Source organism: Lampetra fluviatilis, chromosome 56 (genome assembly GCF_964198595.1).
Source record: "Lampetra fluviatilis chromosome 56, kcLamFluv1.1, whole genome shotgun sequence".
NCBI classification, from domain to species: Eukaryota; Metazoa; Chordata; class Hyperoartia; order Petromyzontiformes; family Petromyzontidae; genus Lampetra; species Lampetra fluviatilis.
This window is the reverse complement of record NC_136330.1, coordinates 30,496-50,470: the sequence shown is the minus strand read 5'-3', so window position 1 is coordinate 50,470 and position 19,975 is coordinate 30,496. Positions and strand designations below refer to the sequence as shown.

Sequence of the window (19,975 nt, the reverse complement as noted above, 5' to 3'; positions counted from 1 at the left end):
TTTTCGAGTTTAGACAATGTTGATTGAGTTCACAAAGCTGTAGTTGGCTGTGATGCCCCACGTATTAAATTCATGCTGGAGTGAGTGGGTCCCGAAGGCCTTGCTAGTTGCTCACGGTGATAACCAGTCACCTGTTTAACTCCGATCTGTAGGTCCAGGTCACACTTTGAGGAAAATGATGAGGTCCTGTTAATTGGGCTAAAGCTTAGGTCACTCGTGGGCGCTAAAGAGGTATCTGTGAAATTAGAGATAAGGTTCCGACATGCTTATTCTTTGGGTCTTACGGTAAAGTCACGTAGATAGGTTCAAAGAAAGTTAAAAAGTACGTTTCGATCGCAACACCACCTGATGACGACCGCTTGTGTTGTGATCGAAACTTATTTTTGTTTTCTTTGAACCTATCTACGTGACTTTACCGAAAGATCCAAATGATATGAATTCCAGCAGTCACGAAAGCTTTACGTCAAGATTTAGGTGCGACATGCTTTTACTAATTTCATCCGTACCTGTGTGCTGGCAAGTCTTAAGGCCGAAATCTGGTAGCCTCAGACCCAGGGTCCCTGCCGAGAGCCGTGTGTTCTCGCCAACAGGATGATGATACATCGCGCCATGTCTCTCATGACTGGTTAATTTGGGCTGTGGAAATGTAGACTTTAAGTTAAACCTCAGGATATCGCAGAGCACCCATATGTATGCATTCATCTCTATTCTGTTGAGGTTTTTCTTTTGGTTTCTCTTGCGCCATCCATCGCCCCTGTAAGAAGCAGCCCAGCAAGTAGGTTTCTGACATGTGGAGTTTGAGTATTCTCTCCTCGAGGAGAATACTCTTCGTTGGTTTCTCCGAGCCCTTTCAGGCATGAAGGAATATGAATTAAGAATTGAGTAAATTAAGCCTAGAAAATTTGGCAAAATACTGCTTGAGTAAATAAATACATTTACAAAGTGTAATTCGTGTAGTTGCTCAGAAGCAGCGTTCACTGCTAATAGATAAACCGTAGTGATAGTGACAGTAATGCCATTTAAATGCTGTGAGGGCTGGTCAAAGACAGGTGTCATTAGTAAGAGTCATATTGTCCATTTGTTGTGGAGGTTCAGTTTTACATTGAAAATTTCCTGTCAGGAAACACTGACAATACTGCAGATTCTGCTGAAATATACTCTGTAAAGGTCCTCACTTAGTCATCGTTAATATTTTCTCAAACTATAATTTGATATGTTCACCCAGAAAGCCTTGCTGACTCTCAACGCTTTAGTAGAATCCTACTTGCTCTGTTTGACCAATTTCCTTTTAAATGTGGGATAAAACGAGTGCCTGGAGTTTTGACTGTGCTCCACATATAAGCAAGACATCTACTTGCTCTACTGCGTCCTTTCGGCTTGACGAAGTTGCCCATAAGATGGTTTCCCAGCACGACACATCCCTGCATGATCGATCGACACTGCCACTGGCTCACAGGGATCGTCGCCGCATGGAGAATGATTGAGCAAGGAGCCAGCCTGAATTGTCCCACTGTGTCCTCACCAATGTCCACACTGACAGTGTCCGGCGTGATACCTGAGATATGGCATTAGTGGGATCTTTCTCAATAGGACACCGTTTTTGATTAACACATATCCATTGGAGCAACCACCCTGATGACAGATCTATGAGTGTCAAGAGCACAGACCTTTGTATTGACCCAACGGTCAGTGTTGCAATACAACTAATGTACTTGACTCCTAATGGACCTCATTGCATGGTGGCCACGCATGACGCCCTCTGTGAGAGTGGAGATGGGTTAAGATGCAGCACAGGCAGTTTTACAAATTCAACCCCTTCAGCACGTGACGCCCCATCCAAGGGTCCCCCAGTCGAGCTACTCGAGATGATGCTCAGTTTGCAATGTGGTGACCGCACATGTTCATGGATATTAAACTTTATTTTTTAGTCCATATCCGTAAGTACAGTTGTTTTAGGAACCCCGTTATGTATGACTTGTGTTATCTGCGTTGAAATGAGACTGCACAGTGTGAGATGTGTGCTCTTTTCATGTAATGTTTGGTCATGGCGAATTGCCGATTGCGTGCGTGCTCAGTCCCACCCTGGCCCCTTGCAGCGTCATCCCGACTCATGGCGTTTAAAGCGAACGCTGTCATTTGGCACGATGTACACATGCACGCAAAACAGTTCATGGAAAGCGCTTATGTGTGGTTCAGTTCAACAGATTTGAACTGATGTGTATGTCATTACGCTGGCTATATTTCATTATTAAACTTTACATTGAATTTAAAAAATAAAAGCAGTTTATAAAATGAAAACAAAACATTGCACGGCTCCATGTTGGTTTGATTTGTATTGTAAATTAAAGTACTTTTGAATTGTAAGGAAAATAAAGTGCTGTATATTCAGATCAGCAGATCTCGCATCTCAGTCTTGTTTGGAATAACCTATTGTACTGTTCAGCTGGGGCAATGGTTTGATTTTACAGTTCTTGATTTATTGCAACAGATGATGATCCTTTTGTGCCAGTTTCCCGGCTATTTTCAACGGTTTTACTTAACTTGATTCCTCTGTCGTGGTTAAATCTTGTAATCAAAAATTCGTCCACTTCCCGTTGTCCAATCAATTCCATATTTTGCACACGTCCTCGGATCCGGTGATCATGCATGCCTGTATCAAAATCGGCATCAATTAATTCGCTACTTTAAAGCAATTTACATTTTGTATGGACGCGTTATTTATATATTTGTGTAGGTAAAAAACGCCGCGGTCCCTAAACTGTGGAATCGGCTCGCACAAAACGCAGGCGCCACGTGTCTCAACCGTGAGTTAAACGAAGTTGATAATAAAACCGTTGTTTAAAAAAACATTTTTTAAAGGAGTTTATTACAAAGGAGATCCGTGGTGCGCGAGCAACGCAAACAAACACAATTTTGCCGAGAACCGAGTATCGGAATATTAAACAAACAAGGTATATTTAACATAATTAAACCTCCTAAGCCGTCCCTGGTGTGGACCAATCAGTTTCAAGGACAATGCATATATTAGTGTTTTTGTTTGCATTTTCACTGCAAGTATTGTGGTTAATGCAGACATGAATCCTGTAAAAAGGTTTCAGTTTTGTTGCCAGAAAAAAGGGGGAAACCCCTATTATTGTATTGCATATTTAACAGTTATAGACAAAACACGCGAATAGAAAAACAGTATAAAGCACGAATGAAGGCTGGCATGACAATCAGGGAAGTGGGGATGTCCAACACCACGCCCGGCCGTCGTGTGTGCCCTGCCAGCCGAAGTGTACAACTCAGAGAACCTTGTCCCATCAGTCATCTCGGGCGATACGGGGGCCGTCTTCGTGTGTGAAGCATCAACTCCAGAGGTCGCAAACGGGTTTTGATTCCTTACCCGTACCCGGCCGCACCAGGGTCGCAAACGGGTACCCGATACCCGGCTACCCATACCCGGCCGGGTATCGGGTAGGGTACGGGTATCAGAAACCCGATTGCGACCTCTGATCAACTCCCACGTGATCTCGAGTCGATCACGCGCACGGTCACGAGACCTCCCTCCCCGCCGTATCACGTGACCCCCATAAATACCAACGAGTCACCCCGCCTTGGCGCGCTCAACCAATGAAGTTCGTTATCCGGCGTCACGTGGTACGGCTTTCCCGCCCGTTTAAAGCGTCGCACGTGGCTGTGGGCGCCAATCAGCCCCGCCCATCACCGGTCACGTGCTGTCCTGAGCGTGAGGCGGAAGTGGAGGAGTCACGAGCAGAAACAGCTGAGACGGAGACATGGCGACCACGGCGACCGCGGGCCTCGGCCTCCTCTTCCTCCTCGTGCTCATCGCGCACTCGGGTGAGAAGAGACCCTCGTGTGTGTGCGGGCTCGGCAACTCTCCGCGCTCGGCAACTTCCCCCTATACGCGCGCTTTCCGTCCACTCCGCACTGCCCACTCCTGACCCTCCTCCACACTTCCACTGCTGCTTTCCCCATCGTCTGCACTGCTCACGACGCGAACTCTTTTGTTGGTGTTGTCTGTTGTTGTTGTTGTTGGTAATGCGCCTGTGACCACGCGTCCGCCTCGCGTCTTGTTTACTGCGTCAATTTTAGTTTGCTGAATTTAACGAGTGTCCTAGAATATTCATCAAATATTGTCCAGAAAGTCGGGCTTTGCTGAGCGTTCCATTTCACGAAATAAATCGTGAGTCGGGGAGGCGGAAACAATGAAGTAAACCCTGTCGAATGTGGATTGCCAAGTGCTGCAGCGGAGCCGCGCTGGGTCTCGTGTTGAATTGGTGGTTGAGTTTTCTTTCTTTCCCAGATCGCCCCTTTGTTGTCGCGTGTGCAACCATTCCCTTGAAGCGAGTTAACATTGCCTGGTGCGTGGTGCTTCTCTAAGCGACCATTAATAGTTAATTACGTAACTTCAATCAGGCGACTAATTCAGTCACATACTGCATAACTTACTGACCATGTAAAGGAGTTGGTAGTTGCTACTAATGTTTCCACCCCAGGTGGAACCGGTCTCTCCTGGTCTACGGACTCCCATGCATATCTCAGCGCGGCCACTGCGAGTCGTTTCCCGTAGGAACTGCCTTGTGTGTATATCTCACACAATGTGACTTGTAATAGCAATACGATTGACAGAGGTCAGAATTAGAATATTTATTTAGACTGGAGGAATCTGATGAGCTATGAAGCTTTTGCTCCACAGATGTCCAAGTAATGGGAGCTGAGAGTGTTTGGGATATGGGTTCACTGCCGTGAGTCGAAACCCACACTGCAGTCGTTGCAGTTTCAATGAACACTAATAACTTTAAAGGTGTTCGTACTTGCAAGGCAATTGTTAACATCACCACATTCTCTTCTGCAGCAAGTCGATCGGCATTTCTTCATGTGTTGGGTGACTTAGTGGCGCAGAGGGCTGCACTCGACCCGTGGCAGTGAGTTCAAGCCCTGGGGAGGGCACCGGGCTTGAGCTTGCCGTGGTTACGCCGTGTCACACGGATTATTGGTGGCACAAACTTGTAAAGAATGTTTCTAACTTGAGCTGCCTAATCCCGGCTCTGAAGGCTTAATTGACTGTACGTCTGTGAGGCTTCCACAGTAGACGGATTGCTACTGCATCACATTTCTTGCTTTGAAGGCGATTATGCTGAGATACACACTACGTTAAATCAACATTTAAATGACAAATAAACTAACTCTTTGGTTCTTTCGGTAAAGTCACGTAGGTGTAAAATAAACCACCGGATGACGGACGCTTGTGTTGCGCCCGAAACGTGATTTGTTTTCTACCTACGTAACTTTACCGAAGGAACCAAAGAGTATGGATTCCTGCAGTCACGAAAGCTTAAAATCAAGACAAATACACAGTGGCTTTTTCACTGCACCCCGGCTTACATTTACGTATACGAGTGTTTCGACCATATGAACACATTCGACACAACATATTACTTGGCTTAAATACGCAAAGTTATTTCCCGATTAAATTGGCATTGGTGCAGTGCTCATCAGTTTAGTCCTGAGACAGTGGTGGAAAATCATCATTCATGTGGCAGGGAATGTCGCTCCATAGGACAACCACTGTTGACTTGTCCAAGAAATCGAACTAATTTTATTGATCCCAGAAGGATGATGGGTTGTATTAACCCCCAACCATGATGTTAATTCGCAACTACTTTGTTTATTAATGGAAAAGTTCGGTGTCGTGTGGATGGAATGTGCAAAGGCTGAACGTGTTGGCATCCTGGCTGAAGCTGTACAATGTGTACACAGACGCCACTATCGACCCCCTTGTACAGGGGAGTGAACTCTTGCGTCATACTATGGTGGGCTCCGTGACCTTTCACCGGAATATGGCGAGTGTTGATTATATTATCCAGCCGCCTTATGGGTTTCACGTGATGGGACGCGCACAACTCCCTCTGGTGTCGGGTGGCTCGAAGAGGGTCGCGTGAGTTTCCCTGTGAGCTCCTTTCCAGTGCTGAGTTACTGGAGCCCCCCCCACCTCCCTGGAAACATTGAACAGTTTTGTTTGTCTTTTGTTGATACCCTTTCCGTGTCACATATATACAAATGTGTTTCTCTAATCTCTTTGTCTTCATCAGTCGGTCTATCTGCACCTGTCTCTGTCGTATTGTATGTGTCCACCTCTCTGACCTCCACGGTTTGATAACTGCACAACAGTAGTTATGTTTGTCTCGAAATTGTTAAAATCGTTGGATCCATACCGTAATTGTAATCAGGTTTTTGTTTTCGGCACCACAGGTTGTGATCTTTAAACGTTGTTGCTGGGGGATGCATGCTTAAAAAGTCATGTGGTGCATAAATCATAAAACCACCGCTCACGCAGCACCGTGAACATGACTGCCTAGAAGGGTCACACTACCATACTGTTACCTATCACCTTAATGTTTAACTTTTTAGTGTCAAACCATCACTTGGAACTTGTGACCAACATGGGCACTGTACTGCAAGAGTCCCTGAACTCTAAACAAAGAAAAGTTGGCAAGACGTAACTGCAGACTTGTACGTAACTCACTCAAGCTGTAAAACCTGGCAGTTCTTCCGGAACCTAGGTGCCTCAACCAACAGAGCACAGACTACCAAAAACCACGGAAATTGTGGATTCCCACACGCCACTGTCCTGTTCAAAGGCACCAATCGACAAATGAGCTGTCCAGAAACAACTCCCCAACTACCGCAAGCAATAGATCTAACGATACCATAGACCTGATAAAGTGGAAGCGGCCTTCAGGGCCACAACGTTCCAACAAGGCACTGGGATATGATGGCGTTTGTCCTAAGTTCCTAAAGAACCTGGGACTCTGTTGGTAAAAATGGCTTTCAAATCTCTTCACCATTGTACACAGGACGGGCAAATGTTCTAGATAATAGAAGCAAGCCAAAGTCATTGCCATTGAAACCTGGAAAACCTCAAGATACACCCTCCAACTATAACTGGCCCTTATCCCTCTTGTCCCCACCTCCAAGCTGATGGAACGTGTCATATTTTTGCCAGACTTTGCTCCATTATCGACACCAAACTGCTTCCATGTTTCCGTTGCACAGAATACACAAGTATTCTCACTTGTTTTCTGTGGTTACCACCAATTTTCGTCAATTCCATAGCAGTGTCCGACAATGCGGTCATATTTAGAAGTGTCATACATTCATATCGTGTTGTAGGTCTTTTGTAAAGTGTTAATTTGATAGCATCCAATTTTTGAGGGCAAATGTACTTAGCGGTTACTTCGGCCGCCATGTGTAACTAGTTGTAATTGTAAAATATTACTGGTACAGGCAGTCCTCGACTTACAAAGGCCCGACTTGCGAGCCATGAAATATAAAAAAAATGACATTCACTTAAAACGCAAACTCACAAGTGCAAACCGAACCGCGTAACTATTTTGTTCAGAGCAGCGATCCTCGTGAGATGTAATGAGTCGGCCTCGCGCTCGGCGATCCGAGTTTGATTCTTTATCACGGCCAAAAGCCAGTACCAGGTGTGGTGTGTAAATATCACCACTGGGAAGATAAAGGTGGCCGGGCATGGTGTTGGCCACCCACACCCCCTCTTGTGCCATACCGGCCTTCATAAGTGCTACTTGCTAACAGGACGTGCTCCTACAGTCTGTTAAAGCTATAATAAGGCATTTTTTTATGTGGACGTGTGTGTGTAATGGGTTCAATTGAGGCGCACACCAGAACTTGGAGGCAAACACGGTTTATTAACTAATACAACTCTTAACATCAACAGGATAACTACATAGGGTGGTGACCACTGCTCCTCATTTAGTTAACACGAGGGAGAGTCTTCCCAGAGTTGAACAGCCCAGGTCCCTCTCGGGACGTGGCTTCTAACTGCTGCGGTGTGGCCGGCTCCGCCCTTGGCCACGCCCCCTTCCAGATCCTTCGGGAAGGCCCGGGTCCCTCATCACGTGACCCTCGCACTCCCATCTGGGGGTCCCTTGGCCCCCCTCGTCCGGTCATGTGCCCTCTCGGGTTCACCATGCAGGGTATCGCGCCCTGGCCCGACCTCGGTGACACCCGGACCCTGCCCTCTAGCCAGTCATGCCGTGCCATGCCGTGCCATGCTGGTGCCATAGAGGGGCACCCCACACACATAGTACCCGTCATCCCTCGGGACTGTCGCAACACAGGAGTGGCGTCATTTATGTCACTGCATGTGTATGGGGGGGAGTGGTAGTGCAACGGTTGGCGCGCTGGGCTTCCAACAAAGTTCCCGCTCACGATCAACATCGGTGACGATTATCTGAATGGGACTTGGGCCTCCCCAAATGTGTAAACATCGCCACTGGGGGGAGAAAGGCAGTCAGGCGTGGCGCTGGCCCCTCGCCCCCTCGTGTGCCGTGCCAGCCTGCCCCAACAGCCTGTTGAGACTACATGAGGGATCGTTGGAGTGTGTGCAATTGTGGTAACTCATTGCCCCTTCCGACTGCAAGCTAGCAATCGGGACTTGAGGTAAGTGAAAATAAAACGGGGTTTTTTCTATTTGTTACTTTCTTTTTTATTTACTACTCGGTATTTTTAACAATGTTACATGCAAATGTACAATATTTCTTCTTAATTATGAGTTTAACAATGCTTCTCTTTTTGTTGAATCGTAACACATTTCATAACACGGACTGTATGGGCATTTTAAATACATGCAGTCCCGGGGTTACAGCAGAGTTAAGTTCCGGAGCGATTCGTTACACGAATTTTCCATATCTTGGAAACTGAACAATTTGCCCCCAAATTAAACGATTAAATCCCATTTCCGGAAATAGTTGTGCCTCCCCTACCCGATTACGAGTTCGTTTTCTCTCATCAGTGCATCGCACTCCTGTTTCTATCGCTACCTGTAATCCTATCGCTGTACATATATATGCTCTGTACTTGCTACGATTTTTTCATTCAATCGAATATTTACCCTACCACTACCCATAATTAAGCTAATAGAATATATACTGTATCCAATTGTTTATGAATACCACGAAACATTTTAAAATCGCTTTAAACTATTGTCATTGTAGTGTATATTTAATGTGGCGCTGCACTCTGATGTTGTAGGATAAAACATTTATTAAAGTCTATTTAATTAAGTAGAACGTGTTGTCTATATTTATTTAAAGTTGCGCATTTTTATGTGACGTCACATTTCTCACCCTCTCCCCCCCTTCGTCACACATCGTCACAAATGTCTAACCCCCCCAGGTGTGTGACGTCATTTATGGACGGCCCCTAATGAAAACTTTTATTGATATTGCATTTAACTTTCAATGTGTAAATTTCATGGTATTTTCTGTTCATTTATTGTTTGGCAGAACATGTGGGTTAATTGCTAGATACTAAGTTTGCGTGAATTATGTTTTTGTAGGACCCACGTTAATTTGACCGACCCAGCATTTGATGTCACCAGGGTGAAGTTGTGTGCCACGGTTTTGTCACTAAACACCGATGCTCTGCATTCTCATTTGCAGTGACGGGTGACTCTGTGTCACCCACTCTGATCTCCACAATATCGCTGCTGCAAAATAACGCCACAACTGCTCACAACACCACGACTAATGCAACCACTACCAGCAAGCCTCCAACCACCCAACAGAGCCACACTACCACACAAAGCAGCACCACGGCTCGCACCACGGCCCTCCCGGAGCCAGGTGTGGGTTCGTACAACGTGAGCCAGCAGAGTCTCGTTTGCCTTCGTGCAGACCTGGCGCTCAGGCTGTACGTGAATTACCAAGACAACGCCGGCAATATCAAGGTGAGAACCTGGGTGCAGCCTGCTACTCTTGTAAACTAACATTAGGTTACCTTGGTTAACACTTCATTTCCACTGCATTAATAGTTAACACTTTCACAGCCAATCCTGGCTATTCTTGGATCTCGGAAGTGCCCTGAGGCCAGTTATTGAGCCTAATTAATGTACGGGAGACACTTGTATTATATCGCAGGTTTATAACTCGTGGATTCGACCTATCGTGGCAACTCTTTGTCCACCAATTTAGCTATCGCAGGGGTTAGTTTGGGCTTTTCGCAGGTATACTGTACGTGGAAGTACCGTGTCATTGGCTGGTACCTTGGTGCCGGGCGGGCGAGGCACACGAGGCAGACTGTCGCACCTCAACCTTTGCCGTGCAAGCATCTTTTTTGCGTTCAGTTTGTTATCCTTCCCCTGCACCTCCGATTAGCACGGTTGGCGATGTACAGTGCAAAATAAGTTTGCACTGTACATTGCCAACCGTTCTACATGCATCTCGCAACGTGCTAACCATTGCACTCCCGCTTCTTACTCGCGGACAAACACACACACCCTCTTTGGATCATCATCGGTAAGAACAGTATTCAGTATTCTTTTTATTGTCTCGGAATGTTTTTTGTATCGGGCGTTTACAAGTTTATTTCAAATATGTTATTAATTTATTTGACATCAGTACTTATTTCAATTGTGATGTGTCATTTTTTTGCCGTGTACCTCGCCCTATTGCGGCACTTTCCAATAATGTAATCCCCGTTCTTTTCAAGGTTCTCCTGTACTGTAGATTGTTTGCTGGGACTCGTATATGATATGTGCTGCTGCCATCTAGTGGGAAAATTTGGAGAGAAAAAAATCGCACAATTGCCAGGGGTCATGCCCCATGCATTGATTTTTTTTTTAAACCAGAAATAAAACTGATAGTTTACAGAATAAATTACAAAAGGTGATTAGCTGCAATGGCGCACAGTAGAAAACGCATGTCTCTGGAAGGGTTAAAACTGCATTAGGTACTCGTAGAGGTTTTAGGGTTGGATCGCGTAAATATATAAATGTGTCGTTAAAACCCGCCACCACCCGACGCAGCCAACTAGTAAGGGTTGTCACGTAAACAGAACGTGGCCAATTCGTCACTAGTACAGCACACCGGTGTGTTGGAGAGCCAAGCTACCACATTTACAATCTGAGTACGATGTTCCGCAAGTAATCACAACTAGCTTCATCAGGCGACAGCCAGATTTGTGGAGAAGTCCACCCGTTTCGTTCCTTATATAGAGGTGCATATGTGACTGCGCTCTTGCACAATGTGGGGGGGCAGATTACTGAGGCAACGTACATTGTGCATTATGCAAGCCCTTTGAACTTGTCCTTCCTGTCTATTAAAATAGCCCTACCAACGGTAATCCCCTTTGAAGTACGCTGCCCTTTGTAGGCATGCATTTAGGTAATGTATTATTTGATGATTCGCTTCCACGCAGCACTAAGGCGGTAGCTATCCGAACGGTTAAAGTTATTTTGATTTATTTCAATTTCGATGGATTATCTAATTAGTCTTTGCCAGTAGTAGCTATACTCTTTGGTTCTTTCGGTAAAGTCACATAGGTATAAAATAAAATAAATCACGACGTTTCGATTGCAACACAAGCAATCATCAGCTGTGGGGCTCGCATGATATTTTTTTTCCGAGACAAGGTACTCTGCAAACCTTCGGGTGACTATCAAAGGTTTGTTCATGAAGCCATCCAGATATATAAACATAGACATAACTTCAACCGAGAAGATGGATACAAATTGAGCAATCATTGTAAGGATGTTATTAACCAGGTAAAACCCTAACTGCTTTGTAGTGGTTGTCGTCTATCATATCTGCCTGGTACCACTACTACTAGTCTATTTTTCCGAGTTACCCCCCCCGGCATCCCCAGCTCTCTCGGCCTCTCACTCCCAGCCCCGCCCACTTCCCCCCCCCAGCCTCGTGTCCCTCTCCTGGCGTCCACGCAACGCTTCCCCCACCCCTCCCTCTCCCTACTTGCTCCTCCCCCTCTCTTGCCTGTATAACCTCTTACCACGGCAACTCTCTCCCACTTCAGCAAAAACATTTCTTGCTGTTGTTTTCCCACCTGATGATGATTGCTTGTGTTGCAATCGAAACGTCGTGATTTATTTTATTTTCTACCTACATGACTTTACCGAAAGAACCAAAGAGTATGGATCCCTGCAGTCACGAAAACTTCAAATCTAGATTCTGTAGTAGCTAGTTTTGCACGAAACTTCAACATTATCAAAATCAATTGAGTGTCCTTTAACCAGCAATTCACTAGATCTAGAATGGTATAGGGAAACATTTGATTCAAGTGGAAGTGAATGTATCGTGTGGTGTTTTCACCGAGGACAGACCATGAGGCTGCTTAATGATCTCTTCCCTCCGCAGGTCGGCCAGTTCAACGTTGATCCGAAAGATACGGTCGCCAGTGGCAAGTGTGGTCACACGGAGGCACTTCTCAACCTCACGTTTTCCCATGGATTTGTGCTGGCTATGTTCACCAAGGTGAGATGGCTCTTTATGATTATGAGCTTTGCCCCCCCTCACCCGATCCTCAACACCACTTTCTTTATTTACTATTTTCAGATTCCTTTACTGCAGTTGTATGTAACTCGTTAAGTGGCACGTTTATCAATTTTTCTAAAATGTTAATGAGTTGGTGTGCACCGTGCATGCAGAGTTGGTACTGCTAAGCTCCTGAGTCCAATTTGTATTTTTGCAGCTTCAGTTGGAGACTGGTCGCAAATTTCTCCATATGCGGGGTTGCCCATTGTAGGTTACCCTTCTGAGAATAAATATGCAGTATCACATGATTACATTTCATCGATTGCAAACGAACTAATGTATTGAAGCTTTAGGAGTAGTGTATACTGTGTGTCCATGTGATCCATGGGTGAGGTGCCTCCACATCCCAATAATTTTCATTTGCCGATTTAATTTGAACGGTGTGGTTGCATGTATGTGTCAAACAAGAGACTTTTCAGCTGCTGCAGCTTTCACTGTGACCGCATCCACCAGTTGTACCTTTTTTAAATTCTACAAGTTTCCTGATTCTTGATGTTATGCAAGTGAGAGCCATTCATTATCCATTTCCAGGGGAGGCATGGGAAGGTCCAATTTGGCCATAAATCACTAGGCGGTGGTGAGAACCAATCTGGCTGGCCATTTGTGGGTGCTGATAACTAAGTTCCCCAAACAACCCTCGCATCACTGATTGCCTGAGTAAGTATGTCTATGACACCTGGCGACATAAGCAATGCCACTGGCTGTATGAAGTTCACACTGTAAAAGTAAACCATGCGGACTAAGTAATATAATAAAAATGCCCTTTATTTAACCAGGGAAACATCACTTGCTATGAACGCTTCCAGGAGGGTCCTGACCTTGAAATGTTTGACCATTGCCATGAATACGTGGCATATAGGAGGAAGCTGGGTTACGCACTGAAAGTCCACACATACGATCCGCTCTTCAAGAATCCATAGCTGTACTACCATCCTGAACAATACACCAGGTGTGTCCACTTCCGAGTGTTTTGAGCTATTGGCCTGCTTGAGGAGCATCTGCAGTAATAATGAAGGTTACCCAGGGTCCCACTACCCTGTTGTTAGGTTCCCTTGACTTCGGAGGCAAGTTTGAGCTTGACTTCTGCCTTCCACGGCCAGCTCGTAAACAAAGAGTGACATTGTGCGGTGCGTGGCGACCCACGCTCGTGCTTCATGCCGCCATGTGTTGTCATGGCCATATACAGCTGTAAAATTAGTCACAAAACTACACATGAATGACTGTGAGACCGTGATTCTCTACCTACCCTCAGTTTTTCTTAGATTATACAGTGCACCACAGGACATGGAATACATTTACAAAATTTATACTCATTGAACTTGCTGTATGCTTGTTTCATCAGGACAAGAATGAGGTTTCTGTTACAGAAGTCAATGCAACCCTTAAGTACCAATTTCCGGATGCAAAAGTTGCAGGTGAGTAATGCCTCTGTTTAGGCCTCCTCTAACGGGTTCCTGTTTTATGTTCTTGCCTTGAGTCACTATTTTGTTTTTAACATCCCGGCTGTTTGCTTTGGCATAGAACGTATGTGATGTTGCATTGTCTACATCAGGGGTGTCGCGCATGTGCCTGTCTGCATTATTTTAGTGTATCCTCGGTTCAACTGTGGCCTGGAAATAATTATCCTAATGCCTAGGTCCACTGTTGAAGGCCGTGTAACTGCCCACCTTACTGTGTAAGGAGCTGTGCAGTGGAGACTTCATTTGGCAGACATTGAGCAGAGTAGAGAAAGTACGACTGGGGGATTTGATGCCTTGTCCAATGTTGTCCAAAATGTAAGTGCGAGGAACTCATAATATCAAGTCATGCACTCTTGTTTTTTTATAAAGACAAGATCCAGTCCTTGTTACCAATACTTCTTATACTATAAAACTAATATCTGATCAGTGATATTCAGTAAAGTATTCAATATTGCTCTCTGTATATGGCTAAGCCTCCTTTCTGTAAACGATTAACGGGCATCGCCTATCAACCCATGTCCTACAGAGTATTCGGCGTCGAGTGGCCCACTGAGCTACACTCTGGCTCCGGCGAATACCTCCTACAGATGCATTGCCAACCTTCAGCTTCCTGTCACTGCCAACTTCTCTCTGGACTTGAGCCACGTGCAGCTGCAGCCGTTCAACCTTGAGAATGGAACCTTCTCGCCAGGTAACAAGTGCAGGCCATGTCCAGATCAGTCCTGTGTCTTTGTAATGCGTTTAAAGTGACCGAGAGGCGTTTCGGCTGCCGTGCTGTTTCCATTCAACCCGTGCCCATCGTGGAGACGATGTATGCACGCTTGAGTGTTTGTAGTCGAGTAAAATAAATGAGCAAATGCGACCAAGTGATGGTCTGTGAAGCTGCAATAGATACAACTATTATAATGAACACTTGCGCAAGAATAGCATGGTGTGGAAGCTGGTAAACAACTAAAGAGAACACAGTTGTACAACATCATCAAGTGTCATCTGTGTGGTTGTGTAATGAGGCAATATACCAAGGTATGGTTTAAGCTATATTTAAACAAACTTTTAGCTTTGTCTTGGCATTAGTGGATGTTTTTTTCCTATAGCAGCATTGTTTTAAGGTCCATGTCCTGCTGATGAGACTCGCAAAAGTTTAAACAAATGTTGGTGGAAAATTTGATTCAAACTTTGCAGTGAATGATGGACGTAATTTTTATTTAGTATGGTGATTGAAAGACTCTTTTTTTTTTTTTTTTATTCGAGATGACTAAGGTGATTTTTCTCCCTCTTTCTTACAGTGACCGACTGCACTCAGGACAAAACGACGCCGATCCCGACCACAACGCACTCCCCGAGCACCAGCAGCCCACCGTTCCTGCCAGGGAAATACAACGTGTCGGAAAAGGGCCATGCATGCTTGCTTGTGGACGTGGCTCTGGAGGTGCAGGTGGAGGACTCTCAGGTGAGGCAGTGGCAGTTGCCACGTTTGCAATGCTCATTTGTGGTGCTTTTATACGACCATGGTTGCCCCATCTTCTCTGTCGGCCTTCGATCCATGGAGATTGCTTCTTTTCAAATGCAGCCTACGCTGTCTGGATCTCACTCTCCGCTGTTGGTTCCCTCCCAAGTCCACATGCAAACTTCATACTCGGCTGTAGCAGCAAGGCTGTACTTTTTCCAGGACATTGTGATTATTATCATTTCTTGATCGCAAGACTTTCTCTTGCAGAACAAGACTCACATATTTGTGGTGCATCCGAGTCGGACATCTGCATCTGGGCACTGCCAAAGCATTACTTCACTGCTCAACCTGACCTTTGCCGAAGGCTTCATTGCCTTCTCCTTTGCGACAGTAAGTGTGTGTGCGCATGGGTGTAGCTAAAGAACGAATGCAGGGTACATTGCGCATACATTCCTGTCGCTCGTGTGGCACAGTGCTTCAGACAGTCGTGCATGGAAAGTAAAATGACAATACCAGCGTTTGTTCATCTGACTAAAACACATGGCCATTTTTTTATTGCTTTCACATGAGGCTTTGTCTCATGAGCCTTGTTTCCGAGCCAATTTTAAAATGAAAATGCTATCGAGTTACATTGCAATATTTACTCGTGTACTGACCCTTTTGAATTTATAATGGTCATAACACCGGTCCATAACACCGCCTTGCAAAAAATATAATTTTCGACATTCCAATCGGGACCCTCCTGAAAGGGTCTTGATAGTTGGAGGCTTTCTTATGCTTAGAACCATTGGAAATGGTGGTCTGTATTGTTTCAATGAGGATCTGGTAATGTTCACCTGTCACAGTTCTAATGTTCCTTTGCACTGATAACTGTACAGGGAAATGAGGGCTGGGTGATGGCAACAGGTGGGGAGATGTATAACCGGTTTGGTTTTTACAGAGCAACAAGAGATTCCACCTGGAGCAGATCAGCATTGACCTGAAGCTGCATATTCCTGATGCCCCCAATGGTGAGACTTGTACAAGCTGGTCGTTCATACATGTGGCGATGCCAGAATTGCAAATAGCTGTAAACAATCAATTGCCAATCTTCGTAGGCTTAACTGTCCTTGTGTTGGCACTGTCATTTGGAATGCACCCAGATACATTTGTGGGCTCAAAGGGGAACCTGACCCTCTTCCCTGCAAACTTGGGAAGCTCCTACATGTGCAAGGCTAAGCAGAACGAGAGCATCGGTGACCAGATCCTGCTGATGGTCAGCGACCTGCGACTGCAGCCATTCCAAGTGAAAAATGATGCCTTCAGCACAGGTGAGGGAGCCTGCTTCCTTGGTCGGAAACGGCACTACACTCACAGTGGCACCACACACTGGCACTACACTCGGTGACGCTGCACTACTGATGGCAACAGAAGAGGTGAGACCGAAGTTGGAATTTGGTTGAGAATGAGCCGAGCTTGGGCAGCCTGATGCGGCCGTTACATTGTGTGGTTTGTGTCGCGTGAGGCAGTTGTGCTGTACGCCTCTCTCCATTATCGATCTAAACGCCAGAAGTCCGACGGTGCAGTTGCCTTGACTAGCAGATGATTGCATCGGATCAAGAGCAACTTCCTGTTTGTGTGGCATCGTGGTGGTGAGGGTGACTGGTGTATGGTGGGTGAGGGGGAACTTTGTGGTGAGTGGTGATTTTGCAATGTCGTGAGGAAATGCACATTTCCGTGCTTCCATAATACATTTCTTTTTAGATTAGATTGCGTAAATATGAATGTGTCGTTAACCTGCCAGCACCCTGACACAGCCAATTAGTGAGGTTTATCATATGAACAGAACATGCTCGGATTGTAAATGTTGTGGATTTGCTCTCCAACACACTTTTGTGTGCTGTACTAGTAACGAATTGGCATGTTCACGTGACAAACCTTCCTGATTGGCTTTGTCGGGTGGTGGCGGATTTAATTACACATTTATATTTAAGTGATATAACCCACAACCTGTATTATGGATGATATTGGTCACAAAAGCCTGATACGTGTAAAACTGCATTTCTATGCCTGTTTGCACGTGGAGGATTGAGGAGAGAACGGAGACTGCTGTGTCTGAGATGAGTAAGAATGTGTGGAGAGGAGTAAATACGACTCTGGCTGCACCTTGGCGAGGAGTGTCGTGGGTGAGTGATGGGCGAGTCGTGTGTGTGGGGAGTGAAATGAAGGGGGAGCTGTGTGTGAGGAGTAACCGTGGCCCTGGCTGTGTGCAGCGGAGGAGTGTACTCGGGACGTGGGCGGCGTGCTGATCCCCATCATAGTGGGCTCCGTGCTCGCCTGCCTCATCGTCGTAGTACTCGTTGCCTACCTCATCGGCAGACGCAAGAACCACACCGGATACCAGTCCATCTAGAGGCACACATCGCTCCCCGCACTCCCTCGTCACCCACCCAACCAAAGCCACGACTCCATGCGTCGGCTCCTCCTAAAGCACCAGAGAGAAGCACGTTGCAAATTCCGTATCGCAGTGCAGGTAGCTTGTCTTCGTGTAGGGTGCAGTGCATGGCCACTTGCACAATGGGATGTTGCCATCGAGAGTCGTTTTACACACAGATGAGATGAGCCCCTGCACTGGCACCGTTAGTCTTTCCGTGACTAAATTAATTGGACCACAACACACACGCTCGCTACAGCTGGCACACTCGGTGTGCTTGATGAAATGCCGTCAACACAAGTCCAATAACACTATCGAACTACACTATCCAACTACACTATCCAACAACGTCATTCATAAGTGCATTTTGTGTTTTCCAAACTAACAGTGATATACAGAAAATGATGGAAACAATTAAGCTTTGCTTAAAAATGGTTGTTCTTTTGAGCTGAATTGAGACCGTGATTACCAATTGACATTGGTGGCTTTAGAGTGCAATACAACACCACGAGTGGTCAAGTATTCTGCCAAGTTGTCGGCATTCAGTCTCATTACAAATCTCAATCCACACGTTGACTGGGCTGAGCTATTTGCACAATACTGCTCCTCTGTGCACTTGTGGGCTGTGACCCTGTTAGAATACCTTGCTCGTACTTTTGTATATGTGCGTTTATCATATTTGCTTGCCAATCCAGCCCAGTTTGGCATAATTTGTAGAAAAAAAATCTTCTTGGCTCCAGGAAGCAGGAGTGGGGCAGCTGTCAACTGCACGGTGAGGCAGGGACGGTGTTTTCTGGATGGTTCACTTGAAAGGATTTGTTTATGCAAAGCTGCTAAATACACTGAATCACGCCACTAAGCGTGTCAAAGGGTCGGACCACTTTAATAACACAAGCGTTTGGTTGATATGCACCGTCACTTGCAACATAAGGGAACACTTCAAAAATAACAATGCCGTGTACAAAATATATTTAAATGCTGACTTGTACGTTCAATTCCCAGTTATAAGTTCTCAATGTGTGTCCATGGAGTGCCACCTGTGAAACCTGGGCTATGCAGTCATTTGTGTAGGGACATGATTCTTAGTGGCTTTATTAGCATGAGAGTCCATTGAGAGGATGAGGTAAGTAGTTGTGGTGTGGATTGTGGGGGATGTTTGTCACAATTGTTTCTGGGCATTGTCACAGGAGTCCTTTGTGAGGTTTATGATTGGAATTTTACTTTGGAACAATGCGAGTGTTCAGGGAAAAACTTATTTTTGAGCCACAAAGGTTAGCAATGTGTTCCATGGTTACATCTGTCTTTGTCCTCTTGCAAGAGCAGTACATGTATTATGACTGCGTTTTGTGAACCATCCATATGAACAATTACATGTAAAGTCTTGCATTTGTCATTGTCAGAAGTTTTAAAGGTGGGCCACTTTTAAGTCAATTTGATTATCAGTCGCTGAATTCCCAACATTTTGCATCGTTTTAGTCTTGTGCAGATTAACAATGTATTTTGCCCTGTTGCCTCTAGGCTTTGGCACAATAGCATATCTGTAGGCAATGCTTTCCAATCATTCATCGCTGTGAAACTGGCTGAAATGCAATGATAAGGCCATGCAACTGCAACGGCATATCAGTAACCAGGTTATGGTGCAATAATTGCATGCAATTGTAGCAGCAGAGTAAAAAATGGTTCCCATTCACTTCAGTTTTTTGCAAAGCTGGGTGATTGCTGCGCCTCTGTTGAAGACTGCTTCTGGCCTGAAACTGAAGTCCAATAGCACACGCACCTCTTTTGCATATGTTGGGCACAAATACTCATCTGTAGATCGGTAATGGATACTCGTCTGAGAACAGTTTTGCATTTGGGAAAATCAAATCTATTCAGGGTTGCTGCGTGGAAGTGTTTCCAGTTTTATTTTAATGTGCTTAGGTTTATTTGTTTCAGTTATAAATGTCAGTGTTCGTCTTCTACATTATGGCACGGCTTCTGTTAATATGCAATGCTGCACTTTGACAAAGTTATTAATTTATTCCCAAGCCACCATATAACATGATTATAACGTGTAAAAAATGTGTAATGGGTGGGTTTACAATGCTTGGTTTTGCTAAGGTTAACATGGCTAGGTTTGTCTCGTTGAATGAATAGTCCTATTCCAGCAGTTGGCTTGAATATTAAACCAATCCTGATTTATGCACAAGGCCAGCATATATTTTTTTTCGATCACCTCGTTATTTTTTCCCATATAACCCAATGAGAGGCTGAAAATGCATTTTGCTTACAGCTGATGCATGGAGGGAATTTT

At 45.3% G+C, this 19,975-nt stretch overlaps 1 protein-coding gene across 1 annotated transcript; it reads left to right on the top strand.

The window, feature by feature from the left end:
• Positions 1-3,699: 3,699 nt before the first annotated feature.
• LOC144950034 (lysosome-associated membrane glycoprotein 1-like) lies at positions 3,700-19,466 on the top strand. The gene is made up of 10 exons (XM_078879997.1): positions 3,700-3,840; positions 9,474-9,760; positions 12,183-12,299; positions 13,702-13,774; positions 14,346-14,510; positions 15,106-15,269; positions 15,537-15,659; positions 16,210-16,279; positions 16,412-16,579; positions 17,522-19,466. Exons 1-10 carry the CDS (start codon positions 3,777-3,779, stop codon positions 17,659-17,661), a joined length of 1,371 nt encoding a protein of 456 aa, XP_078736123.1. The 5' UTR covers positions 3,700-3,776; the 3' UTR covers positions 17,662-19,466.
• Positions 19,467-19,975: the final 509 nt, after the last annotated feature.